Source organism: Ahaetulla prasina, chromosome 4, assembly GCF_028640845.1.
Source record: "Ahaetulla prasina isolate Xishuangbanna chromosome 4, ASM2864084v1, whole genome shotgun sequence".
Taxonomy (NCBI): Eukaryota; Metazoa; Chordata; class Lepidosauria; order Squamata; family Colubridae; genus Ahaetulla; species Ahaetulla prasina.
The window spans coordinates 59,192,474-59,204,219 of NC_080542.1; the positions used below are offsets into that span (position 1 = coordinate 59,192,474).

Genomic DNA, 11,746 nt, shown 5'->3' on the forward strand with positions numbered 1-11,746 from the left:
GTCATCTAATTCAGGACTTTGTGTTCCTCCAGAGGAGCCTCCAATTGTACTAATTTTTTTAGAATGAAAATCATCAATCTCTGGCATCAGCCATCTGAAGCCACTCCCTTGGTACAATTTGGACAAAAGTAATATTTCTTTCTCATTTCACGTACCTGTCTGGGAATCTGCCTCAGAAGTATCTCCTGCCCTATAAGTCAGTGCCCCACTCTATCCACAAAATTTCATTGCTTTTTTATTTGACATGAATTCTGGGAACTGCATGCGGCGTGCAGTGTGAACTAACCTATAACTGATCCATCCCAATTCATAAGTCAACACCTCTCCCAGAAATTCTCCCAACAATTTAGTTCATCTCTCAAATCTTCTTGGTCCACTTCTTCCAAATTTTGAAACCTAAGAAATAAGACATTTTATCCATCTGGTCAAACAGCATTGCCGTCTCCTCTTTTCTGCACTGGACTCATCAGACCTTCACTTTCTGCTTGTTTTCTGCTGAGACTTGTTGAACTCCTTTCCTTTTGGATAGTCTTTCTGCTCTTATTTCCGTTGGCCTCTTTGCAAATCATCAGTTTCTTGTCCATATTGGATAACTTTTCAGAATTCTCTCCATCTCCAACAGTTTTCTGACCTTTGCCATTTAAAAAATTTCAAAATCCTCAGGCAAGCACAGTATCCTTGTAATTTCCTCCGGATCACCAGGGGCACTCACAGGAACAACAGTCCAGAGTACAGTTAGTCAACCAGGAAAAAGTGATGTCATCAAGATTCTCATAGTGAGGCAGCTGGACGCCACCATTGTTCAGAGGAGGGGCCTCAAACCCTCCTCTATTTCCATCACCTCTTCTCTCCAGAGCTCACAAAACCAGTAACTTATTTAAGTTCTCCTCTCTCAGAATGAGTCTCCTTCCAGCCGCGGAGAAAAGATGCACTCACTCACGTAGATATTTTTCTCCATTCCTCAATTCTCTCCGTTCTTTTCACCAAGGCTGCTGCAGTTATAAATCAGCTGTCATCATGACCAAAGTAATTGGCCTGTGGCCTCACCCGCCACTCCAGCATTCAGTCCTGTATTCGGCTGGGAGACCCCTGGCGAGCCGTCCGTGGAACTCACCTGAACCTCGGCATTCTTTACTGGAGGCCGCCTCACACCGTTGCCACGGTCAGGAAGTCTCCTTCTGAAAAATTTCTAACCACTTCATTTCTCTAATTTTTTATAACATCTTATACCTCTGTCATCTATCAAGTCAATTTCTCTCTTCTCTCTTATTTTCGCCATCTTGCCAATAATTTAGAATTTCTATTACTAAATTCAAAAATTCCTATTTAAATATCTCAAATTTCTTTTTCTCTGTATCTTCTTCTATCATTTTATTTCAACATATTAAGCTCCTGAAGAATTCTTTAGTAAGCAAAAATTGATTTTCAATTCTTTAATCTGATTTTATCCCATTTTATTCCATTTTAATTTTATAATTTTATATTTCCTACTTGATAATTTAATACTCTCCTCTAAACAGCTTTCATCATCCCAACAATTTCAAATTTAACCTCCCGTTATCATTTAATCTCAACTTTCCTCCAGTTTTTAAGTATCCATTTTTATCCTTTTCATTTTATACAGTTTCTCATCATCTCAATAGCTTCTTTTTCTCAAAATTAAAATCTAAATCCACCATAACTTCTGCATGATCAGAATCTTTAAAAATTCACATCTACCTTATCCACATTATTCAACAAATCTTTAGAAAGAAAAATATAATCAATTCTAGAATATGATATCTTAGAGAAAAGTGTATACTCTCTCAATTCCTTTAACCTCTCTCCACACATCAAGTAGCATCCACATATTTAAAATCATTTTATTTGCTCCTCCACAGCGGGTGGGATTAGTACTGTCTATTTTATCTCTGATTAAATTAAAATCCCATCAATTACTTTCACACTTTCATTCTCCAAAATGTTTGCAAGAAATTCTCTTTGTTCATTGGAAATATAAATTAACAAGTGTCACTTTTTTTATTAAGATTTCCAACAATTATTTTTCTTCATCCAAAATTACCTGATGTTTTCAAAGTACACCCTATCTGATATCAGTGTTGAACTCTAGCTTTTGAAGTTCAGTCTCACATTTGCATACCAATACATTCTTTGAATCTTCAGATTTCTGATGGGTTTCTTGTAAGAATAAAATGTAATTTTAATCTTAAATTCCAATCTTCTTTCAATCTGATTTGTTTTCACATTCCATGACATTATTTTTATAACTCCCATTTAAAATATAAATTTTTAACTATTCCCATCTTCCTTTCTCAGCCACAAAACATTAAATCATATAACCTATCTTATATAAACAACATGCCCCAAGACAAACAATAAAGTACAAACAATCTTCTTACATTCATCTTTTTTTGAGAATGAGAAGAACACTCCTGTCTATTTAAATTCATCAAAAAAAAAGATAACGATGATTCTCTCCCATTCACCTGATTTGGACTTATCTGCTTCTTCTCCTGCTGTATCCTCACGACTTTTCTTCTGTTCAACCAAAAGGTGATATTTCTTTTTTAAGTTAGTTGCCAAAGTCATTCAACCGTTTGTTTTGGGCGCGGCAGGAGTGGAACTCACCTTTCAGTAGAAGAATTCATGAAAGCGAATGGAGAATTTGAACTCACCGTCCCCTGACTATTGGCCCAAAGTCTTTCAGCTACCCATCACCAGCATTCGAGGAGGAGAACGTACCATGCCTAATACAGGAAGAGAAGTCAGATTCTTTAACTTATTCAACCACAGTCATTCAACCGTTTGTTTTGGGCGCGGCAGGAGTGGAACTCACCTTTCAGTAGAAGAATTCATGAAAGCGAATGGAGAATTAAAACTCACCATCCCCTGAATATTGGCCCAAAGTCTTTCAGCCACCTGTCTTGAACTTTCCAGGTTGAGACTGTAACATAGCTAATGTAGGAAGAGAAGTCATCATCTTTATGTTAGTTGCCAAAGTCATTCAACCGTTTGTTCTACGCGGGACAGGAGTGGAACTCACCTTTCAGTAGAAGAATTCATGAAAGCGAATGTAGAACTAGAACTCACCATCCCCTGAATATTTCCCGAAAGTCTTTCAGGAACCCATCATTAACTTTGCAGGACGAAAACGTACCATGCCTAAAGTAGAAAGAGAATTCATCGTTTTTAATTTATTCAACCATAGTCATTCAATTGTTTTTTTTTGCGTGCGGCAGGAGTGGAACTCACCTTTCAGTAGAAGAATTCTTGAAATTGAATATGGAATTTGAACTCACTGTCCTCTGAGTATTTGCCCAAAGTCTTTCAGCCACCCATCATTACCTTTCTAGGAGGAGAACATTCCATACCTAATGTAGGAAGAGAAGTCATCATCTTTAAGTTAGTTGCCAAAGTCATTGAACTGTTCTTGTTGCATGGGGCAGGAGTGGAACTAACCTTTTAGGAGAAGAATACATCCTAGAGAATGGAGCATTTGAACTCACCGTCCCCTGACTATTGGCCCAAAGTCTTTCAGCTACCCATCTCCAGCTTTCGAGGAGGAGAACGTACCATGCCTAATACAGGAAGAGAATTCAGATTCTTTAACTTATTCAACCACAGTCATTCAAAATATCATTGTTTTGTCATTCAACTTGTTTGGCAGTGGAACTCACCTTTCAGTAGTAGAATTCATGAAAGCAAATGTAGAGTTTCAACTCACCGTCCCCTGAATATTGGCCCAAAGTCTCTCAGCTACCCATCATTACCTTTCCAGGAGGAGAACGTACAATGCCTAAAGTAGAAAGAGAATTCATCATTTTTAAATTAGTTGCCAAAGTCATTCAACCGTTTTTTTTGCACGCGGCAGGAGTGGAACTCACCTTTTAGGAGAAAAATCTTTGAAAGCGACTGTAGAACTCACCTTTCCCTGCATATTGGCCCAAAGTCTTTCAGCTACCCATCTCCAGCTTTCGAGGAGGAGAACGTACAATGCCTAAAGTAGAAAGACAATTCATTATTTTTAAGTTAGTTGCCAAAGTCATTCAACCGTTTGTTTTGGGCGCGGCAGGAGTGGAACTCACCTTTCAGTAGAAGAATTCATGAAAGCGAATGGAGAATTTGAACTCACCGTCCCCTGACTATTGGCCCAAAGTCTTTCAGCTACCCATCTCCAGCTTTCGAGGAGGAGAACGTACCATGCCTAATACAGGAAGAGAAGTCAGATTCTTTAAGTTATTCAACCACAGTCATTCAACTGTTTGTTGTGCGCGTGGTAGGAGTGGAACTCACCTTTCAGTGGAAGAATTCATCAAAGCGAATGTAAAATTTGAACTCACCATCCCCTGAATATTGGCCCAAAGTCATTCAGCCACCCATCTCGAGGATTCCAGGAGGAGACCGTAACATACCTAATGTAGGAAGAGAAGTCATCATCTTTAAGTTGAATGCCAAAGTCATTCAACTGTTTGTTTTCCCGGCGGCAGGAGTGGAACTCACCTTTTAGGAGAAGAATTCATGAAAGCGAATGTAGAATTAGAACTCACCATCCCCTGAGTATTGGCCCAAAGTCTTTCAGCCATCCATCATTACCTTTGCAGGACGAAAATGTACGAAGCCTAAAGTAGAAAGAGAATTCATCATTTTTAAGTTAGTTGCCAAAGTCATTCAACCGTTTGTTTTGCGCGCGGCAGGAGTGGAACTCACCTTACAGTAGTAGAATTCATGAAAGCAAATGTAGAATTTGAACTCACCATCCCCTGAATATTGGCCCAAAGTCTTTCAGCCACCCAACCTGAACTTTCCAGGAGGAGAACGTTCCATACCTAATGTAGGAAGAGAAGTCATCATCTTTAAGTTAGTTGCAAAAGTCATTCAACCATTTGTTTTGCACGCGGCAGGAGTGGAACTCACCTTTTAGGAGAAGAATTCATGAAAGCAAATGTAGATTTTGAACTCACCATCCCCTGACTATTGGCCCAAAGTCTTTCAGCTACCCATCTCCAGCTTTCGAGGAGGAGAACGTACCATGCTTAATAGAGGAAGAGAAGTCAAATTCTTTAAGTTATTCAACCACAGTCATTCACCTGTTTGTTTTGCATGCGGCAGGAGTGGAACTTACCTTTTAGGAGAAGAATTCATGAAAGCATATGTAGATTTTGAACTCACCGTCCCCAGACTATTGGCCCAAAGTCGTTCAGCCACCCATCTCAAGGATTCCGGGAGGAGACCGTAACATACCTAATGTAGGAAGAGAAGTCATCATCTTTAACTTGAATACCAAAGTCATTCAACTGTTTGTTTTCCTGGTGGCAGGAGTGGAACTTACTGTTTGTTGTGCGCATGGCAGGAGTGAAACTCATCTTTTAGGAGAAGAATACATGATAGCAAATATGGAATTTGAACTCGCCCTCCCCTGAATATTGGCCAAAGTCTTCAGACTCCAATCTCGAGCTTTCCAGAAGAAGAACGTACCATGCCTAATTCAGGAAGAGAAGTCACAGCGGATGATTATTGGTCCAAAGTAATTCAGCCATCTCCTATGCCTGCTGCAGTATTGGAATTCACCATTTAGAGGAAGAATTCATCAAACCGACTGCAGAATTAGAACTCACTGTCCCCTTTTTATTGGCACCAAGTCCCTCAGCCACCAATCAGGAGTATTCCAGAGGAGAACCATTCCTAATGGAGGAAGAGAAGTCACAATAGAATAGAGTAGAGTAGAGTAGAGTAGAGTAGAGTAGAGTAGAGTAGAATAGAATAGAATAGAATAGAATAGAATAGAATAGAATAGAATAGAATAGAATAGAATAGAATGAAGGGATCTTGGAGGTCTTTTAGTCCAGCCTCCTGTTCAAGCAGCAGAATCTATACCATTTTAGATATGTGACTCTCTAGACTCTTCTTAAAAACTTTGTGATGGGGCACCCACGATTTCTGGCTCATATTTAGCTGGTTATTCACTAAGACTCCAAGATCCCTCTCACTGTTGCTTCTATTAAGCCTCGTCTCACCCAGTCTGTATGTGTACTTTGGGTTTTTCTTGTCTAAGTGTAAGATTTTACTATTCCCGGACTTGAACTCACTGTCTCTTGCTGATTGGCCTAAAGTTACTCAACTTGCCTATGGTTCGACTAGATCTTATTATTTCCTAGCTATTATAAGTCACACAGCTGACTTTTGTGCAGATTGAAGAACTAGAACTCACCGCACCTGTTGCAGGACAGGAAGTTTCTATCTTCTGGTGATTGGCCCAGCTGACTTTCACGCCTGAGGCAGGACTAGAACTCCTCCCTTCTGGCCTTTTACCTTGAGCTCTAAAGGAAATTGGCTGCCATGTAGGGGGACTGCAGATGCCAACCTCTCCCAATTGTCTGAGCCCCTGAGCCCAGGTGGCATCGCCTGGCAACCTGCCTGCAAGGGCATTTCTGCCCACCCAGTGGCTGTTGCCTAGTGACCTCTATGTGGGGGTCATCTCTGATGTCACAACATAGGGAGGGGAGGAGGCAGGAGGGACTCTAACTGTCAGGGGAGACCAGCCCCCCCCGGCTGCACTCACAGCATGTGACCCCCCCCAAGAGTTCAGCCGAGTGTTTTATGGGGGCTCCCTGCATCCCATGAAAGCCGTTGAGCTGGCTAAGAAACAAAGGCAATAATAATAATAAACAGTATATTTATTTCTTTATTTTGGGTAAAAAGTATTACAGTAAAATTAGCATGTCACCAGGGTATAAGATGACCAACTGCAAGATCCCCCGGCCGAGGGGTCTTCAGCCACTGTGGTTGAGGAGGCCTTGACACACACACACACACACACACACACCCCACACACATGTACAAGTGCATGTAGACATATATACATATAAAGTAAATCAGGTTGAAAAGTGAATTTTATTTGACAGAGGGAAAAAGTAAGAAATTTTAACTGCTTTTAATTTAATCCAACCTTCCTTCCCTAGAACCATCTAAAAGGTCTTGAACGCATTAGTGCGGAGTTCCTCCATCACAGTAACATTAAGATGTCTGGACTTCAGCTCCCAGAATTCCCCATGTTGACTCGGGAATTCTGGGAGTTAAATCCACCCCTCTTGAAGCATATTGGCTGGGGAATTCTGGGAGTTGAAGTCCAACCATCTTAAAGCATGCTGGCAGGGGAAGTCAGGGAAGTCCGCCAAAAGGCTGGCCTTCAATATTCCTTAGCCTGGCATCTTTTCTTCCACCAAGAGGCGCCCCCAAAGGATCTGCTAGAAGATAAAAACTCAAAAGAATCACTTGGGACAAAGGGATTCCGTGAAGGAATTGAGGTGAACCAGAATGGATCCTGAGAGGCGATAGGGAATCCCCAGCAAAGTGAAGGAAGCAAAGGGACCCAAGGAGGGATTTAAAAATCCTGTCCAGTCCCATGGATTCCTATAGGGACGCTGGGATTCTGGTGTGAGGGGGGAGGCTTGGGGGGTTTCTGTTTCTAGTCCTGCTTTGCTGGGACTTTCGAGACTTGGGAGGGGGAAAGGAAGGAAGGAAGGAAGGAGCCTCCAGCAGTGTCTGGAAAGAGCAGCAGCGTTGCCTTGGAGACTGGCCTTTATCACCTTCTCGGCCTGAGTTTCCCATGACCTCTTCCCACATCTGGATTGGGTTCTATTCTATTCTATTCTATTCTATTCTATTCTATTCTATTCTATTCTATCATTTCCGGCCTAGATCTCCTGCTATCACAACCTTCCAATAAAAGTTTTCTTTTGAAACGATTTCTGTTATAAGAGCTCTCTTTTCTTGAGAAGACTAGCCAGGCAGTCCAATACATGGGAAATCAAAAGATCCCAAGAGGGGGCCAAGAATCAGCTGGAAAGAAGTGGATCCCGGGAGGGGATCACCTCCCCCTTTCCCGCAGGGGAAAAGGACCCCTCCTCACTCCAGACCTGACTAGGGGGGAGAACAGCCCCATGGGAAAATTTGGGCCGCCCTGGAGAAGGAGCTGGAGAGGCTCATGCAGTTACTGGACTGGATCCCCCAGCCGAGGGGTCTTCAGCCACTGCGGTTGAGGGGACCCTGACCCTCCAGCCACCGAGACTTCCAACCCTGCAGCGGAGGAGACCCCACATCCCATCCCAGCACAAGAGATTCTGAGCGTCCCAGCCGAGGGGACCCCTGGCCATCCATCTCCGCGCAGAGTCTGGCTATGATGCACCTCAGCCTCTGTGGCTTCCCAGCCATTCCTGTCCAAATAGGGGATGGAGAAGGCAAGGGGAGGGGAGAGCAGAGGGTCCAAATAAACTCCTTGTCTGAAGGTTGGAAAAGGGGAGTCACGTGACACTGGGACACTGTGACCGTCATAACTGTGAGCAGTTGCTAAGCATTGGAAGTTTGGCCGAGTGGCCCTGGGGATGCTGCAATGGTCCTAAGAGTAAAAAATGATCCAACGTCATTTTTCTCAGTGCCTTTGTAACTCCAAACAGTCACTAAATGAACCGAAGTAACGCAAAACCACTGCTACTAAGTGAGGCAGTAATTATGTGAGTTGTGCTGAAGGTCTTCTAGTCTACCCTGCCATCCAAGCTCATAAAACCATAAAATCCTAGGGCTGGAAGGGACTTTGGAGGTCTTCTACTCCACCCCCATACCCAACCTCATAGAATCATAGAGTAATAGGGCTCGAAGGGACTTTGAGGTCTTCTAGTCCAACCCATTGCCCAAGGCAGGAGTCTTCATCCCAAGAGTTCTTTCTCTAGCTGTGAAAATCTCCACCCTTCTATTCCTTTTGTTGGAAATAATATCCATTTGGTTCAGTTTCAACTGGGGAGGAAAACACTGGAAACATGGAGGCTGATTGGAAAGATGGTTCATTGATGGACAGGACAACATGGGTTTGAGGTCCTAGGCAGCTGATCCCATGTAGAGTGGAGAGTGAGGGTTATTTAGACCCTCTCTTGGGCTATTTATTTATTTATTTATTTATTTATTTATTTATTTATTTATTTATTTATTTATTATATTTGTATACCGCCCTTCTCCCAAAGGACTCAGAGCGGTTCACAGCCAATAAAAGACAAAATACATATAATACAAATTAAAAACTATATAAAAAACTGATTCGATTAATGGCCTAAAACATTTTAAATACAATTAAAACCCCATTTAAAACCCCTAATTCAAAACCCCGGTTTAAAACTATGTTCAAGCTAGTCCTGCACGTCGAAACAACAGCGTCTTCAGCTCGCAGTGAAAGGTCCGGAGGTTGGGGAGTTGACGAAGCCCCGGAGGCCGCTCATTCCAGACGGCGGGAGCCCCCACAGAGAAGGCCCTCTCCCTGGAGGTCGCCAATCGACATTGTTTGGCTGATGGTATCCGGAGGAGGCCCTCTCTGTGAGAGCGCACTGGTCGGTGTGAGGCTACTGGTGGCAGTAGGCGGTCCTGTAAATACCCCGGTCCTAAGCCATAGAGCACTTTGAAGGTGATAAAAAGCACCTTGAATTGGACCCGGAAGATCACTGGGAGCCAGTGCAGACTGCGCAGGAGTGGTGTCACACGGGAGCCATGAGGTGCTCCCTCTATCACCCACGCAGCCGCATTCTGGACTAGTTGAAGCCTCCGGGTACCCTTCAAGGGGAGCCCCATGTAGAGAGCATTGCAGTAGTCCAGGTGGGATGTAACAAGGGCATGAGTGACTGTGCATAAGGAAGCCCGATCCAGAAAGGGGCGCAACTGGCGTATCAGGCGAACCTGATAAAAAGCTCCCCTGGCGACGGCCATCATATGTTCTTCTAAAGACAGCCATGCATCCAGGAGGATGCCCAGATTGCGAGCCCTTTCCATGGGGGCCAACAACTCGCCCCCGATGGTCAGCGATGGAATTAGCTGACTGTACCGGGCCGCCGGCATCCACAGCCACTCGGTCTTGGTGGGATTGAGTCTGAGTCTGTTTCTCCCCATCCAGACCCATACGGCCTCCAGGACATCACTTCAACAGCCTCGTTGGGGTGGTTAGGGGTGGAGATATACAGCTGAGTATCATCAGCGTATAGATGACAACTCACTCCAAAACTACGGATGATCTCACCCAGTGACTTCATGTAGATGTTGAACAGAAGAGGCGAGAGAACCGACCCTTGCAGCACCCCACATAAGAGGCGCCTCGGGGCCAATCTCTGCCCTCCTGTCAACACCGTCTGCGACCGGTCGGAGAGGTAGGAGGAGAACCATCGATGAACGGTGCCTCCCATTCCAAGTCCCCCGAGCCGGCGCAGCAGGATACCATGGTCGATGGTATCGAAAGTCGCTGAGAGATCTAATAGGACCAGGACAGAGGAACAACCTCTGTCCCGAGCCCTCCAAAGATCATCAACCAACATGACCAAGGCTGTTTCCGTGCTGTAACCAGGATGGAAACTGGACTGGAACGGATCTAGATAGACAGTTTCATCAGGTACTGGGGCAACTGTCGTGCAACCACACTCTCAACAACTTTCACCACAAAACGAAGGTTGGAGACAGGACGGTAATTTGCTAAAATAGCTGGATCCAGGGAAGGCTTCTTGAGGAGGGGCCGCACCACCGCCTCTTTCAAGGCGGTAGGGAAGACACCCTCCATAAAAGAAGCAATCACAATTCCCTGGAGCCAGCCTCGTGTCACCTCCCGGGTGGCCAGCCAGGAGGGACACGGGTCCAGTAAACAGGTGGTCGCACTCAGTCCCCCCAGTATCCTGTCCACATCCTCAGGAGCCACAGAATCAAACTCATCCCAGATAGTAACCCCAAGACCTCTTCTCCCATCCCGCCCGGATCTACCCAATCTGTGTCCAACCCTTCCCGAATCTGAGCGATTTTATCAGACAGATACTGTCCAAACTCCTCAGCTCGACCCTGTAAGGGATCCTCCACTGCTCCGCTTTGCCCTTCAGCTTTCTGTTCCTGTGTCAAGACCACGTATTCTATTGGCTGTCGTCAGATGCCCATGGGGTCATGTGGAGCCATGTTTCTCTGAGTCAAGTTTGGTTGAACTTTGGGCTGATGCAATGCCCCTCAGGTAGTTTTGTAATGCAGGGAGCCCTGCTACTAGCTAATCCTACAATGTTCTGAGGGGCCATGTCTTAATCCCATCACCCTGGAACTGGAGGTCTGACCCAGTTCTTCTCAATGGGCACCAAATATCTGCTGGGTGCTGGTAGCTGAAGCTCTGAGCTTCTGTCTCCCTTAAGATTTCTATTTCTCTTTTAGGGGAAATATAATAATTTAATATTTACTAAAATATTTCATTCTTTAATTTATTGGACCAAAGTAATTCAACTTTTTGTGGAACGTACAGCAGGAGCGGAACTCACCTCTTAGGAGAAGAATTAATCAAACCGATTGTAGAATTTGAACTCACCGTCCCCTGAGTATTGGCTGAAAGTCTTTCAGCCACCCAGCATCACCTTTCAGTAGTAGAATTCATGAAAGCAAATGTAGATTTTGAACTCACCGTCCCCTTACTATTGGCCCAAAGTCTTTCAGCAGCCCATCATTAACTTTCCAGGAGGAGAACGTACAATGCCTAAAGTAGAAAGAGAATTCATCATTTTTAAGTTACTTGCCAAAGTCATTCAACCGTTTGTTTTGCGCGCGGCAGGAGTGGAACTCACCTTTCAGTTAGTTGCCAAAGTCATTCAACCGTTTGTTTTGGGCGCGGCAGGAGTGGAACTCACCTTTCAGTAGAAGAATTCATGAAAGCGAATGGAGAATTTGAACTCACCGTCCCCTGACTATTGGCCCA

At 44.1% G+C, this 11,746-nt stretch overlaps 1 protein-coding gene across 1 annotated transcript in view; it reads right to left on the bottom strand.

The window, feature by feature from the left end:
- The window catches only part of LOC131198209 (somatotropin-like), a 25,324-nt gene extending 13,626 nt beyond the window's left edge, over nt 1-11,698 (bottom strand). The window contains exons 1-6 of the mRNA XM_058182706.1: nt 11,679-11,698; nt 11,467-11,527; nt 5,123-5,241; nt 4,594-4,619; nt 4,413-4,500; nt 3,091-3,162 (exon numbers count right to left, since the gene is read on the bottom strand). Of these exons, the coding sequence (XP_058038689.1) occupies nt 3,091-3,162; nt 4,413-4,500; nt 4,594-4,619; nt 5,123-5,241; nt 11,467-11,527; nt 11,679-11,698 (386 nt within the window). The remainder of the gene's footprint in view (nt 1-3,090; nt 3,163-4,412; nt 4,501-4,593; nt 4,620-5,122; nt 5,242-11,466; nt 11,528-11,678) is intronic.
- Nucleotides 11,699-11,746: the final 48 nt, after the last annotated feature.